General features: G+C 47.1%; 2 protein-coding genes across 2 annotated transcripts; one reads left to right on the top strand and one right to left on the bottom strand.

Annotated features, from left to right (window-relative positions):
• The first annotated feature begins 69 nt into the window (after positions 1 to 69).
• On the top strand, positions 70 to 7,461 carry RECQL (RecQ like helicase). The gene is made up of 15 exons (XM_053463542.1): positions 70 to 135; positions 356 to 418; positions 674 to 871; positions 1,278 to 1,457; positions 1,620 to 1,726; positions 2,100 to 2,298; positions 2,419 to 2,585; positions 2,720 to 2,801; positions 3,634 to 3,782; positions 3,868 to 3,985; positions 5,162 to 5,300; positions 5,571 to 5,662; positions 6,401 to 6,620; positions 6,847 to 6,976; positions 7,249 to 7,461. Exons 2-15 carry the CDS (start codon positions 397 to 399, stop codon positions 7,432 to 7,434), a joined length of 1,989 nt encoding a protein of 662 aa, XP_053319517.1. The 5' UTR covers positions 70 to 135; positions 356 to 396; the 3' UTR covers positions 7,435 to 7,461.
• Positions 7,462 to 7,744: 283 nt separating this feature from the next.
• Positions 7,745 to 13,386, bottom strand: PYROXD1 (pyridine nucleotide-disulphide oxidoreductase domain 1). The gene is made up of 12 exons (XM_053462400.1): positions 13,291 to 13,386; positions 12,724 to 12,804; positions 11,284 to 11,403; positions 11,070 to 11,198; positions 10,808 to 10,881; positions 10,358 to 10,527; positions 9,970 to 10,046; positions 9,769 to 9,898; positions 9,327 to 9,439; positions 8,986 to 9,108; positions 8,463 to 8,600; positions 7,745 to 8,353 (listed from the first exon to the last, which is right to left on the bottom strand). Exons 1-12 carry the CDS (start codon positions 13,360 to 13,362, stop codon positions 8,105 to 8,107), a joined length of 1,476 nt encoding a protein of 491 aa, XP_053318375.1. The 5' UTR covers positions 13,363 to 13,386; the 3' UTR covers positions 7,745 to 8,104.
• Between the last annotated feature and the right edge of the window lie 345 nt (positions 13,387 to 13,731).

Below are 13,731 nucleotides of genomic sequence, written 5' to 3'. Positions count from 1 at the left end.
ACAGCCAATCCTAGAGCAGAAAGCCGGCAAGTGACGCGCAAATAATGCGCGTTTCTCTGATTGGCTGCAGTCCCGGCTCCGTGAAGAGGGCGAAATAAAGGCCTGGGGCTGGGGGTTAGAACCGGAGAACGCAAGGTGCTGCTGTGGGGTTATATGTTTTATATCTGGGATGCCGTGAGTGCAGTTGCCTGGGGCTGTAGGAGGGATGCCGTGAGTGCAGTTGCTTAGGGTTGGAGGAGGGATGCTGTGAGTGCAGTTGCTAGGGGCTGGAGGAGGGATGCTGTGAGTGCAGTTGCTAGGGGCTGGGGGTGCTTTCCGTGCGGTTCTGTAACTCACCTTCTCTTTCTATTTCCAGTCACCGAGCGGCTGCTGGAAGGCTTTTTTTCCTGTTGAACGATGGCTGCTGCTAACCTGTCAGGTGAGTGACTCCTCTGCCCGGCGGTGGATCCATGTACTGCTCACATTGATGGTTACTGATCTCTGTGGAGCAGGTGGCAGCCCGTGGCATGTTTTGTGACGTGTTCTGGGGGATGGAAGGAGTGCACTGATCCCCAGCTCCCTGTGTGCCAGCATTGCCCCCCCCGCACTGGCATTAACCCCCCCGCGCCGGCATTAACCCCTTGTGGTGATCCTCTGCGTCAGTCTGATCCCGGCTGGCCTCGTGTCTCTGCAGTGCTCGTGGAGGAGCTGGAGAACGTCTCCTGCGAGCTTCAGGCCGTAGAGCTCCAGATCCAAGAGCTTCTCGAGATGCAGCAGGAACTCCTTCAAAGAAAAAGCTTCCTGAAGAAAAAGATCCAGACGCTGTCCGAGGATCCGGATCCGGGCCCCAGCGCGGGGGCCGAGTCCGCGGCGGAGAGCTGGAATAAACAAGGTTGGCGGCTGTGCGGAGCGTGAGTGGCGGCGTGTGAGTGACGGCTGTGATTTGTGTGGCGCGTATATGATGAGGAGAGCCTGATTGGGTAAATAATCGTCCCGAGATGTTTGTTTATTTCACCCAGCGGCCCCTCCGGCTGGAAAGTCACATCCCGGGGAGATAAATCAAGTTAACCCTTTACCCCCCGTCTGTTGGCGTGAGAGGAGGACACCTGCCCTGTCCCTCCTCTTTATTACTTGAATGAAGGAGGAGCAGGAAGGATAGAGCCCCCCCCTGCCCTTTTATCCCCCCTGGACTCGCATTGAGGGGCACCCTGCCCACGGGGGCATTAAAGTTATACTGCGGGGGGGTCACCTTGGGGCAGTTCACGCCTCATTCTCTCTCTCTATTTTTTTCTTGTCAGACTTTCCCTGGTCGCAGAAAATTGAAGACGTTCTGCAGAAAAACTTCCACCTCAAAACCTTCAGGTCTCTGCAGCTGGAAACCATAAACGCCACCATGGCCAACAGAGACGTGTTTCTCATCATGCCGACCGGCGGCGGGAAGAGCCTGTGCTACCAGTTACCGGCAGTGTGCTCCGAGGGTGAGTGCCGCGTGCGGCCCGGTAACGGCTCTGGTGTGCAGACCGGGACGTTTAACGGCAGAAGCCGCCGAGTGTAGGAGGGTGTCTGAGCTTTGTGGGCATTAGATCCGGTGTAATGCCCAGAGGGGGGTTGGTGCTTCACTTATTGCCCTGTTATTGTAGGCTTCACCCTGGTGATCTGCCCCCTGGTGTCCCTGATGGAGGATCAGCTCATGGTGCTGGAGCGCCTGGGACTTCCCGCAACCTCAATAAACGCGTCCAGCAGTAAGGTTTGTTCTCCCGTCTGTGCTGCGGGTCGCGTTACCGCGTTCATTATTATTATTATTATCATTATTATTATTATTATTATTAATGGGGATCCTCTGGCTGCGGAATGCTGCAGTTTACATGAAAATGTCACCGTGATTGCTGGCTGGGTGTCTTTGGAGTTGTCGTTTAGCCGCAGCTGGAGATCCGCCTGTTATCGTGGCTACAAACCTGCATTTAAAACCTTCTTGCATGATTGGGGCAGGTGCCGGGGGATCGATTACCCCGGGGCAGATTTAAAAAGCTCTGCAGGTCGGTGATATTCTATACTGATGAAGTGTCTGTGTGTGTTGTATGTGTCTGTCTGTGTGTGTTGTGTGTGTTGTGTTGTCGCAGGAACACGTGAAATGGGTCCACAACGAAATGGTCAACAAAAAATCTCAACTGAAGCTTCTTTACGTCACTCCTGAGAAAATCGCCAAAAGCAAGTTATTCATGTCTCGGCTGGAAAAGGCCTACCACGCCGGGCGGCTGGCACGTGTCGCGGTGGACGAGGTTCACTGCTGCAGTCAGTGGGGACACGACTTCCGGCCGGGTCAGTACGTCCGCATCAAACGACCCGTTAGCGACGGTCGCGTCACACCCGCTATAAAGTTATTGCCGCAGGGCAGCTGCTGAATGTTAAAGCCGCCTGTCCTGATTTTCTTCCTTTTAGACTACAAGACCTTGGGGATCCTGAAGCGCCAGTTCCCCCAAACTCCGCTGATCGGGCTGACAGCCACGGCCACCAGCCACGTCTTACAGGACGGCCAGAAGATTCTGTGTGTCCAGAAGCCGATCACGTTCACGGCGTCTTTCAACAGACCCAACCTGTTTTATGAGGTACGTCTTTCGGGAGGTGAGCGTCGGACCCTCGCGCTCCGGCCTCGCGCCCCCCGGACAGAGGTGGCTCTGACGTTTCGTGGAGCGCTCTGTGTCTCGGAGGGGCTGACTCGTGCTTTGTTGATCTTTGCCAGGTTCGCCTGAAACCCTCACATTCTAATGATTTCCTCGAAGATGTCGTTAAACTGATCAACGGCCGATACAAAGGCCAGTCCGGTAATGAGAGGTTAACCCTTAGGCCGGAGAAGTGCCTTTATGGGGTGTTGTCGTTGTACTGTCCCAGTGATTGCTGGCATTAGGTCTGCGTAATGTGCCTTATCCTATGGGTGTTGGTGTATTCATTATGTATGCTCTGTTATATAGGGGGGGTATATAGGTGTATTCACTGTGACTGCTGTATTATATAGGGGTGTCTGCGTAATGTTTTATCCTATAGGTGTATTCACTGTGAATGTTGTATTATATAGAGGTGTCTGCGTAATGTGCCTTATCCTATAGGTGTATTCACTGTGACTGTTGTATTATATAGAGGTGTCTGTGTAATGTGTTTTATCCTATAGGTGTATTCACTGTGACTGTTGTATTATATAGGGGTGTCTGCGTAATGTGTTTTATCCTATAGGTGTATTCACTGTGACTGTTGTATTATATAGGGGTGTCTGCGTAATGGGCCTTATCCTATAGGTGTATTCACTGTGAATGTTGTATTATATAGGGGTGTCTGCGTAATGGGCCTTATCCTATAGGTGTATTCACTGTGACTGTTGTATTATATAGGGGTGTCTGCGTAATGGGCCTTATCCTATAGGTGTATTCACTGTGAATGTTGTATTATATAGGGGTGTCTGCGTAATGTGCCTTATCCTATGGGTGTTGGTGTATTCATTATGTAATGCTCTGTTATATAGGGGGGGTATATAGGTGTATTCACTGTGAATGTTGTATTATATAGGAGTGTCTGTGTAATGTGCCTTATCCTGTAGTCACTATACATGTTGTATGTGTGCGTATTCTTTGTGTCTGATCTCACATCTGACTTTACTTCCAGGAATTATTTACTGCTTCTCTCAGAAGGATTCAGAGCATGTAACGATGAGTTTGCAGAAACTCGGCGTCCGTGCCGGGGCTTATCACGCCAACATGGAGCCAGGGGATAAAACCAACGTGCACACGCAGTGGACCGAGAACAAAATCCAGGTATCCGAGCCGTTGCCGTGTGATTTCCCCCGAGTGTCCGTCCCTGTGACGTGTGACCCCGCTTTCTTGTTTCTTTTTCTCCCAGGTGGTTGTTGCGACGGTGGCCTTTGGAATGGGGATCGATAAACCCAACGTCCGCTTTGTAATTCACCATTCAATGAGCAAATCGATGGAGAATTACTACCAAGAAAGCGGACGCGCAGGTAAACCGGGCTAGAGATTGCACGGTGCCATGAGGTGGCCACATTTACCGAGTACTGAAAATCCAGCCGTTCCCAAACCTCTCGTTTCTCTAACCCACCAAAATGCGGCCCGCGAGACCTCGAGGTGCGGCCCGCGTAAGATCGGCAGCCAGGGCAACCAATCTTACACAGTCCGCACCTAGAGCCCTGCTACAACAAGAGCCCTGCTACTTACCTGTGGGAGGGTCTTCTGTACTGCACAGAGGAAGCGGAACCCAGCAGAGTTCACGTGACATCACATGACTCTGCTCCAGTCCTGCTTCCTCTGTGCAGTTCCAGAGAACGCAGAGGGAGGCCGCGCCCCCTGCTGAAGTCTGTGAGCGGCATCGAGGAGTTGCAGTGCAGATAAGGGGTTAGAGAGGGTGTTTGAATCAGTATGCGTGATTGAGGGAATGAATCTGTGAATGAATGAGTGTGTGTGTGAAAGCATGGATGTGTAAGTGCTGGAACCTAGGCATGATGGAAGTGTGATTGCTGTTAGCAATCACACTCCTATCATGCCAAGTCAGCCAGTACATGCTGAAACCTGGCTAGCTGCCCCCCTTGTGTATTGATGCTGCCAGTAGTATGGGGTCTGCACATGACTTACAGCCACCCTGTACCAGCATGTATTGGCTGACTTAGCAATCACAGTCCCATCATGCCAACAGCAATCACAGTCCCATCATGCCTAGGTTCCAGCATTTACTGGTTGGATGTAAAAAACTAAAAGTGCTGAAAAAACTTGGACACCGCTGCTCTAACCTCCTTTCTTTCATGGCTTTTTAAATAATAATGAGACAAAGAAAGGAATGAAATAAAGCGTTTAGTGAACGAGAGGATAAAGCGGTCGCCGCGTGAAAATTTCTGTTCAGCTTTTTTCAGCGAAAAACAGATAGTTCTGGGGCCTTGGATCGGTGCTTCTTCTTAGATTGTTTTTGGTTAATTTTGGAAGTTAACCCTTCATAGGCACAAGGAGACCTTGAACATTAGCCAGATTTCGGGTTCCTATAATGTATCTTCTATGCGGATGACGGTCATAAGACAAGTTTCTTCTTTACGATTACTTATTTCTTAATGAATTTTTCCACATTTATTGTCACATCGGCCTAAACCGCTCCCTTGTCCCGGTTGCTTTACGTTGTGTGTTTTCTGCAGGTCGAGACGACCAGCGAGCCGACTGCATCTTATATTACGGATTCGGGGATATTTTTCGAATTAGTTCCATGGTTGTCATGGAAAATGTCGGCCAACAGAAACTTTACGGCATGGTGGAATATTGTCAGAATTTAAATCGGTGAGAACCTTTATGTAGGTTTATTGTAGAAAATGGAATGATACTTTTTTTTTTTTTTTAAGATTTAAAAAGCTCATCTGCCGGGTCTTTGAATTCTAAGAATAAGGATTAGAAATATTGAATAAATATAAGTTTGAAGAATGTGTTTGGTTTTTCCTAAATAAATATATATATTTTTTTTTTTTGTTTAACCGGCCAAAGACCATAATAATAAATAAATAGCTCCAGCATTATGCACTCTGTCCGCTAACCGCTCGCTTGCGTCTCCAGATGCAGACGTGTGCTCATCGCTCAACATTTTGATGAAGTTTGGGACTCTGCAAAGTGCAATGAAATGTGCGACAACTGCAATAACCACAAGAGTGAGTAGACTGGGATTTACGTTCTTTCAGGAAGAAAGCTTGGTCCCGTCCTCCCTGTCCCGCTCTCCCCGTCCTCCCCGTCCCGCTCTCCCCGTCCCGCTCTCCCCGTCCCGCTCTCCCCGTCCCGCTCTCCCCGTCCCGCTCTCCCCGTCCCGCTCTCCCCGTCCCGTCCAGCAGCAGCACCTTCTTTCTGCCTGACAAATATAGCCGGATCTGGAATCCTGCATTCTTACTGCCGTTCCCAAAGTGAACGCAGCCGTGGATATCCCTGCTTTGCTATCTCCCTCCGCTGACAGAAGGAGCTTCATCCTCGGTTTGTTAAAGGGATGGTCCACTGCCACACACGGCCTCACCAACAAGTAACGCTTATTAAGATGCTTTTAACTTGTGGGGTAAAATCCTCCTGCTTTGTTGCAGAGCGGCAGCAGACCACCCTCTTTGCTTAAAGCAGCCAATCGCTGGCAGGAAAGCCCTCCTATTATACTCAGGGGGGAGCGCCAAAGGTGCATGCGTGAGAATTAGACCCCCTAATAATTTCCCAAGCGGCAGTGGGTTTCGGGCATGCGCTTTGCTGAGCGGGAACTGTTTGATGTAATCTCCTGCAAAGGCAAAAATATGGACGTTAGACGTGGAGAAAATACCGTAATTATGGGTAACTGTATTTAATATGTTACAGCGACGAGTCCTAAAAAGCTCCAGAGTGCAGAAGTCTCTGAAACGCCTCCCCCTTTCTTGTAGTTTATGAGAATGTGGATATAACAGATCACAGCAGAGACATCCTGAAAATACTGGATCAGGCGCAGAAGATGAATGAAAAGCTGACGCCGCTGAAACTCATCGATGCCTGGATGGGGAAGGGAGCCTCAAAACTGCGCGTGTCGGGTGTGCAGCCCCCAAAACTTCCTCGAGACCAGATAGAAAGAATTATCGCTCATCTCCTCCTCCAGAAGTACATCAAGTAGGTGCAGCTGGGTTTTAGGGGACAGTAAAGCTTCATGATCCATAAGTGCAAGGCAGTACTGGAGTCTACACCTCATAGAAGGAAAAAAGCCAAAATCACGCACTGTGGTAATAAATGTGACCGTGGCTTTATTGGGGTGAAGGCCCTGTCTGGGAAAAGGGTTAATGAAGGGTTAATACCCAGTTCTTGTAAAGAAAAAAACTTGTTTAATCTCTTATTGCAGGGAGGACTTCAGCTTTACAGCCTATGCCACTATATCGTACGTAAAAGTTGGACCAAAAGCCGCTTTACTCAGGAACGAAAAGCGTGAGATTATCATCCAAATGAGGACCACGAAAAATCCCACCGCCAAGGTTAGTGCGGAGCGCGAGAACCCGGTATCGGCTCCGTGACAGCCGATCAGGGCTAAAGATCCAGGTGTGAAACGCGGCGGAGGGTCTGAAGATAATATGGGCCTAACCAGTGGCTGCTTAAATCAAATGAGGGGCAGTTGACTTAATTTTAATTATTTTATAGAAATTTAAGATTATCTCCTTTTTCATCTTTATTTTTTTTTTTTAAAAAAAGGTAAAAACCTAGTTTTAACTGTTGTAATGGAAACATTTATTTTAAATTGTTCCCACAGGTCCAAAGCCGTGCATACTCCAGTTCCGAAGCATCTGATGTAAATACAGAGACCGCAAGTCAGGCCACGGTCCGGAAGTCAGTGGCTACAAAAGTTCACTCTGACCGCAAGCGGCCACCAGCATCAACTGCTCCGGGGGCCAAAAAGAGCCGGATCTCAAAGAATGACTCTGTTATAATAGACTAAAGCAGGAACTTCCTTTTCCTGAATACGAGGGTCCGTGTCTGCGCTCCGTGACACAGACCAGTTCAGCAGACTGGTTTATCTGCCGATTGTTACTATTACCCAATCAGATCGGCTTCCTACGGACCCCCAATCCCTATGATGTCACAGCGGGAAAACACGGATATCCAGCTTACCAAGATTCAGGATGCGGGAGAAACCAGAGAAGAAGCGCCTTCTGTTGTATTTGTTTAAAAATTGCATAAGTGATCACGTCCAATGAAATCCAAGAACTATATGTAATAACGGACAAAATTCATTTTGAACAAACCTGTTTTGTTAAACCGTCTCATTTAATGGCGTTATGCAGAGCCATATTTATAGTTTTGAAAGAAAATGGCAATTGAGTTCTGAATATTTTTATATATACATAAAAAAAAAAAAAAAGCTACCAGCTTCCGTGATTTCTGCTGATTTTAAAAGGGGGAAAAAAAAATAAATATAACTCTCCACAGAACAAAATAAAGTTCCCCATCAGAGCATCGCACGCATGGAAGCAGCCCCTTTGCTACTTAGAGAATTGGAGTCCGTGTAACAGAACTGCCTGCCAGCCGTCGCTAAAGTCGCAGTAGTTGGATTTTATCCACAATAATAATAATTTTTCTTTCCACAAAAGGTTACAAACAAAACGTTCTTAATCAAAATAATCTTCAATATCAATGTTGGGATCTAAAAGGTCTTTTCCGTAAATTGAAAGATCCATCTGGTTTAAAATCAAGTTTTCAAAGGTTTCTTCCAGATCCGTTTCCCCGATGAGGACGGCGCCCATCATCCGTCCGTTCTGCATTACGACTTTCACGTATTCCAAGCCTTTCGTGCATCTCACCATCAACTCGTGGTCCGTACCCAGACCCTGGGCGTTGTATTTACCCAACAAGATCACCTGAAATAAAGGAACAGTCTAAGAACTAGATGTCCCTTCCTTGAGCAAATTAAGGAAGGTGTGAGTTTAAGGGGCCCTCCCAGCAGACCCCCAGTCGTAGCGTCCTTACCTTATAGTTAAAGAACCTGGTGACGTGAGCAAAGAGTTCGAAGCAGAAATCCATGTCGATGGTCTCTTGCTGGAGCTCGGCTGCCATACATTTAGCAGCATAGCAGCCCATCTGCCGGGCCTGAGTCCACAACCTCATCTGAGACACGAAGAGATGGTCAGACACGGGGGTCTCCGTGCGGCATGCAGTCTACGTTATACTCAGAAGAAACAACCGACTTGTGATGGGGTTTATTCGCTAAACGGCTCCCGTTCAACTCCTTGATTCCACTATACGTTATGAAGACCCATCCTAATAAGCTTCTGCTATAGGGAGAGGTTGGCGTGTTCTGTACAGTTAGATTAATGACATTTCTTCTGTCCCCTTATCCATTAAATTATACATTATACGGGGCTCTTTCCGTCCTTCTTGCTGGAGGAACCTGCTAACGTTGGCCCTTCATAATGAAAAATAAGGTTCACAATTACGGAAAAGACCCCAATGCTACGAACGGCCACGGAAGACATGATGGTTTCTGTGTTACCTGCTGCCACAGGGGGCTTGGTTTCCAGGAAGCCGTGCAGACATCACCGGCGGCATAGACATCAGGCAGAGACGTGCGCATGTGCTCATCGATCTTCAGACCTCCATCGTCCCCTAAATCAAACTATAAACATGCCCTGTTAGAGCGTATTGCCCCCGGAAAGCAACTGCATTTTACCTTATTGACCCTTTAGTGTCTATCGCTTACTTAGAGTATCTAAGAAATTCTATATAAGAAGCTCCCAGCTCCTCGGCTCGCACTGTTGGCCCAAAGCTCGGACATGACGAGTAAAGGAAACATAAACCAAGAGACACAATTTTCACAAAACTGTAAGATCTTACATTATTGCCGCAGATAAAAGGCTCGACATTCGGCACAACTCCGGTAGCGCTGACAACGAAGTCACAACCGTATGTCTTCCCGTTGTTTAGCTGAACGTACACCGGCCACGTTGCTGGAAGAATCGACACGTGAAAGTGAATGTGCGTGTATCTCTACGAGTCGGCCACTAATGTGCTTCACTTTCCTCTCACTAGAGGGCGCCGTGCAAATAACTACAGCTATAAAGCGTCTGCCCCCCCCATGGGCCACCAGCAGACACTCAGTTACTTACATGTTATTGGAACAGAATGTGTATAAATATTTTAAAATGAAGCTGCAGGTAAGAATCTGAATGCTTTTCACCTCTTTACACATTTATTTAACATCCCGATAGCTGCTTCTGTGCCCGGCCGCAATATGATTTATTCCTTAAGATGGCGCTAAGGCGCTGCTGGTACTTACCGGCTTCTGGAGAGGGGCCGTGTCCCTGGCTTGGGGGACATGAGGCTGTTATGTTTAAACGCTCAAATTCCTCTTGCAGTAAAATCCGCTGCACCCCACATTGTGGCTCAATGTGAACGCGGTGAGAAAACTGAACGAGAGGAGAGAGACGTGAGGACGAGTCCAACGCACAACGTCCGGCCTCCGAGAACCGGAACCTACCTCTCCCCCGGCTTTAAGGTTCAAGCCTTCGTGCCAGTCGGGACCAAGAGCGCTGCCAACTTGGGTATCTTCTCTTCCTGCAATAAACCAGAAAAATAAATATTTAAGCCCGAGACGGCAGTCCGTCGTTTATTCATCCCGGGTGAAAACGGGGCGTTTGTGGATCACGAGAGCAGCTCTGGACTCCGTGCTGTATTATCCTATACGTGATTCTTACATCTGCTTCATATATGGAAGGCGGCATTAAAAGGGTATCAGCGAAGAGGTATATCAGCCCACAGTGAACATTTTAAATTCTTAGGTCCAATACACAGATCATTTGGGATATATATAATAATAATAATAATAATAATATACTGAATATAAATGACAGGATGAGATCACTCACCGGCCGCTTTGTCCGTTGAATACCTGGTTCTCTTACATGTGAGAGGGGACTTCGGTTTTTCAGACTTTAGCTGCGTGATGAGAAACTCTGCGGCTCCGGCATCAAAAAACGTGTTTCCGATGGCTTTGTCCTTTATGGCCCAAACGACCTCACAGCCTTCTACCTCATACCTACACTGACAGAACCGGTAAAGCCTCAGAACAGAGACTGGAAATGTATTATTTAAAAAAATATATACATATATGGCGTAATCTGTCTTGGAAGGACAGGGCATCTCCAGGTCCCCCAGGGATATTGGTGGCCACCTTAAGCATCCACAAGCCACACAATAGCCGGGGCCCGCTAATTCTAAGGCCGGAGACCGTTTGTCTTAGTAACAAGTTCACGGCTGTGATGAGAACTAATAATATGAAATATTTGGTGCATAAGGAGGATTTATACGATTCTTACACCAGTTCCAGAGCGATGCCGCCATTCCCCACAACCACGACCCGCTTGGCTTTGGAGAGATGTTTCTGGAACTCCTGTAACAAACCAGTAATATATAAATAAAACATAATAATAATAATAATAATAATAATAATAATAGGAAACCGGTATAGTTTACGGCTGTTTTTATTTCTATTTATTTATTTTTTACAGACAATTTAAACATGGGTTCTAGATGTATGAAATAACACCAAGGTGTTTCCATGGCGACACGCAGGATTACCTGCGCGCTGTCTGTGTCGCGTATACCCAGCATGTACGGATTTCCTTCGACGATTAGCTTCGGTTTGGCGCCGGCACAAACGCAGAGTTTCTCGTATATAAACTGAGCTCCATCTTCGGTGATGATTTTCTGGAACGGGGGAAATGATGAGGTTTTAGTAAAAATACTTGAGAATAAAACGTCCGGCGCCTTCAGCCTAAATGATCTTCGTTACCCGCTCCGCGCTCCTCAGCTCCCGCGCTGCCGCCTGCACCACTTTAATGTTCGGATAAAGCTTTTCCAACTCTGTGGACTTTTGCTCCTTAACTTCAAATTCTTCTAGAATCCTGGAGACCTGCAACAGAAACGAGCTCTTTACGTGAAACCCCTACAGCGGCTCCTACACGGACATTATATACCCAGAAAGGCACTTATACATAATATAAAGCAGCGGCTCCTACACGGACATTATATACCCAGAAAGGCACTTATAAATAAAATAAAGCAGCAGCTCCTACACGGACATTATATACCCAGAAAGGTACTTATACATAATATAAAGCAGCGGCTCCTACACGGACATTATATACCCAGAAAGGCACTTATACATAATATAATGCAGTCACCGACACGGACATTATATACCCAGAAAGGCACTTATACATAATATAAAGCAGCAGCTCCTACACGGACATTATATACCCAGAAAGGTACTTATAAATAAAATAAAGCAGCGGCTCCTACGCGGACATTATATACCCAGAAAGGCACTTATACATAATATAAAGCAGCGGCTCCTACACGGACATTATATACCCAGAAAGGCACTTATACATAATATAAAGCAGCGGCTCCTACACGGACATTATATACCCAGAAAGGCACTTATACATAATATAAAGCAGCGGCTCCTACGCGGACATTATATACCCAGAAAGGCACTTATACATAATATAAAGCAGCGGCTCCTACACGGACATTATATACCCAGAAAGGTACTTATAAATAAAATAAAGCAGCAGCTCCTACACGGACATTATATACCCAGAAAGGCACTTATACATAATATAAAGCAGCGGCTCCTACACGGACATTATATACCCAGAAAGGCACTTATACATAATATAAAGCAGCGGCTCCTACACGGACATTATATACCCAGAAAGGTACTTATAAATAAAATAAAGCAGCAGCTCCTACACGGACATTATATACCCAGAAAGGCACTTATACATAATATAAAGCAGTCACCGACACGGACATTATATACCCAGAAAGGCACTTATAAATAAATATAAAGCAGCAGCTCCTACACGGACATTATATACCCAGAAAGGCACTTATACATAATATAATGCAGTCACCGACACGGACATTATATACCCAGAAAGGCACTTATAAATAAAATAAAGCAGTCACCGACACGGACATTATATATACCGAGAACATCTATGCTCTTTCCTGGGCTGCCTGGGCTGTGGAAGGAATTCCTATGTAATTGAAGGTATATAGAGAACCGGGTGAAGGGTACGGAGACATTTAGGTGACCGAGGACGGGTTTTCCATGAGAATGTTTAGAAACGACCCCCAAAAACCTGTGTACTATATAAAGACGCCGGGGGCCGAGCCTGGCCCCTACATTATGTTTGCAAGGGATGTAAATCATGCATCTTACCTGCTTTAAACCGGTCACTGCCTTAATTAGCGGAGACGCTGTAATCAGGTATATATCATCCGAGGGAAACTGAGCCGCAAGCTTGGGAAAAAATACAGAAAAAAAGTTCAGGAAATCCAGAGCAAAGTTACATTAAATCGTTTAACCTCACGCCCTGAGAGCTCATTCTCAGCCTGCCAGAAAGTAGCGTTCAGTCAAGCGACTTGTGCCGCGTTGTAGGGTCAGCCCTGGTAACAGCCTGGGTTCAGAAGGGTTAAAGGTTCAATCCCTGGCTGCTGTCTGGGTACAGAAGGGTTAAAGGGTCAATCCCTGGCTGCTGTCTGGGTACAGAAGGGTTAAGGGGTCAACCCCCTGGCGGCTTTCTGGGTTCAGAAGGGTTAAAGGGTCAACCCCTGGTTGCTGTCTGGGTTCAGAAAGGGTTAAAGTGTCAACCCCTGGCTGCTGTCTGGGTACAGAAGGGTTAAAGGGTCAGCCCTGCCTGTAACTTGCAGAAGGAAGGGTTAAGGTGCTGGAACCCCCGGATACGCGGGGTAACCCCAACAGGGATTACCCCACACACTGCCTTACCTGCTCTGCGCAGGTCACTCCAGAAATTCCCCCTCCTACGACCACAAACCTGGCCCTCACGGGCGCTGCCATCTTGCCCGGTGCCCCGTTACTTCCTGGTCACATCTCACGCAGCTGTCATTCCAGCTGGAAGCTCATTGGCTGCCAGGCTCCTCTGTCACACCTCCTTACTGGCTGCGCGCTCCTCTCTTCGGTCACACGCTGGATGGCAAGGGCGCGGATTTGCCATCCAAACGGGTCGCGGGAGCGGCCAATCTCCGCCGTGTGAAACTGAACAATACCACGGGGGTGCGATAGAGGGCACCAAAGAGGCACTGATAATTATTTATATAACGAAATAGTTCATTAATATTATTTATTACCGTATTTATATAATTAAATAGTTCATTATTATTATTTATTATTTATATCATTAAATAGTTAATAATTATTATTTATTGT

Source organism: Spea bombifrons, chromosome 4 (assembly GCF_027358695.1).
Source record: "Spea bombifrons isolate aSpeBom1 chromosome 4, aSpeBom1.2.pri, whole genome shotgun sequence".
NCBI classification, from domain to species: domain Eukaryota; kingdom Metazoa; phylum Chordata; class Amphibia; order Anura; family Pelobatidae; genus Spea; species Spea bombifrons.
Note: the sequence above shows the minus strand (reverse complement) of the source record. Positions and strands in the feature narration are given on the sequence as shown.

What these genes read in the sequence shown, in the direction of transcription:
- RECQL (XM_053463542.1), top strand. Translation starts at nt 397, where the DNA reads ATGGCTGCTGCTAACCTGTCAG. An exon ending in TAAACGCGTCCAGCAGTAAG is followed by an intron (nt 1,727 to 2,099) that starts GTTTGTTCTCCC and finishes GTGTTGTCGCAG; the next exon opens with GAACACGTGAAATGGGTCCA. An exon ending in CCGATACAAAGGCCAGTCCG is followed by an intron (nt 2,802 to 3,633) that starts GTAATGAGAGGT and finishes CTTTACTTCCAG; the next exon opens with GAATTATTTACTGCTTCTCT.
- PYROXD1 (XM_053462400.1), bottom strand. Translation starts at nt 13,362, where the DNA reads ATGGCAGCGCCCGTGAGGGCCAGGTTTGTGGTCGTAGGAGGGGGAATT. An exon ending in GAGTGACCTGCGCAGAGCAG is followed by an intron (nt 12,805 to 13,290) that starts GTAAGGCAGTGT and finishes TTTTTTCCCAAG; the next exon opens with CTTGCGGCTCAGTTTCCCTC. An exon ending in ACCTTAAAGCCGGGGGAGAG is followed by an intron (nt 9,899 to 9,969) that starts GTAGGTTCCGGT and finishes CCTCTCGTTCAG; the next exon opens with TTTTCTCACCGCGTTCACAT.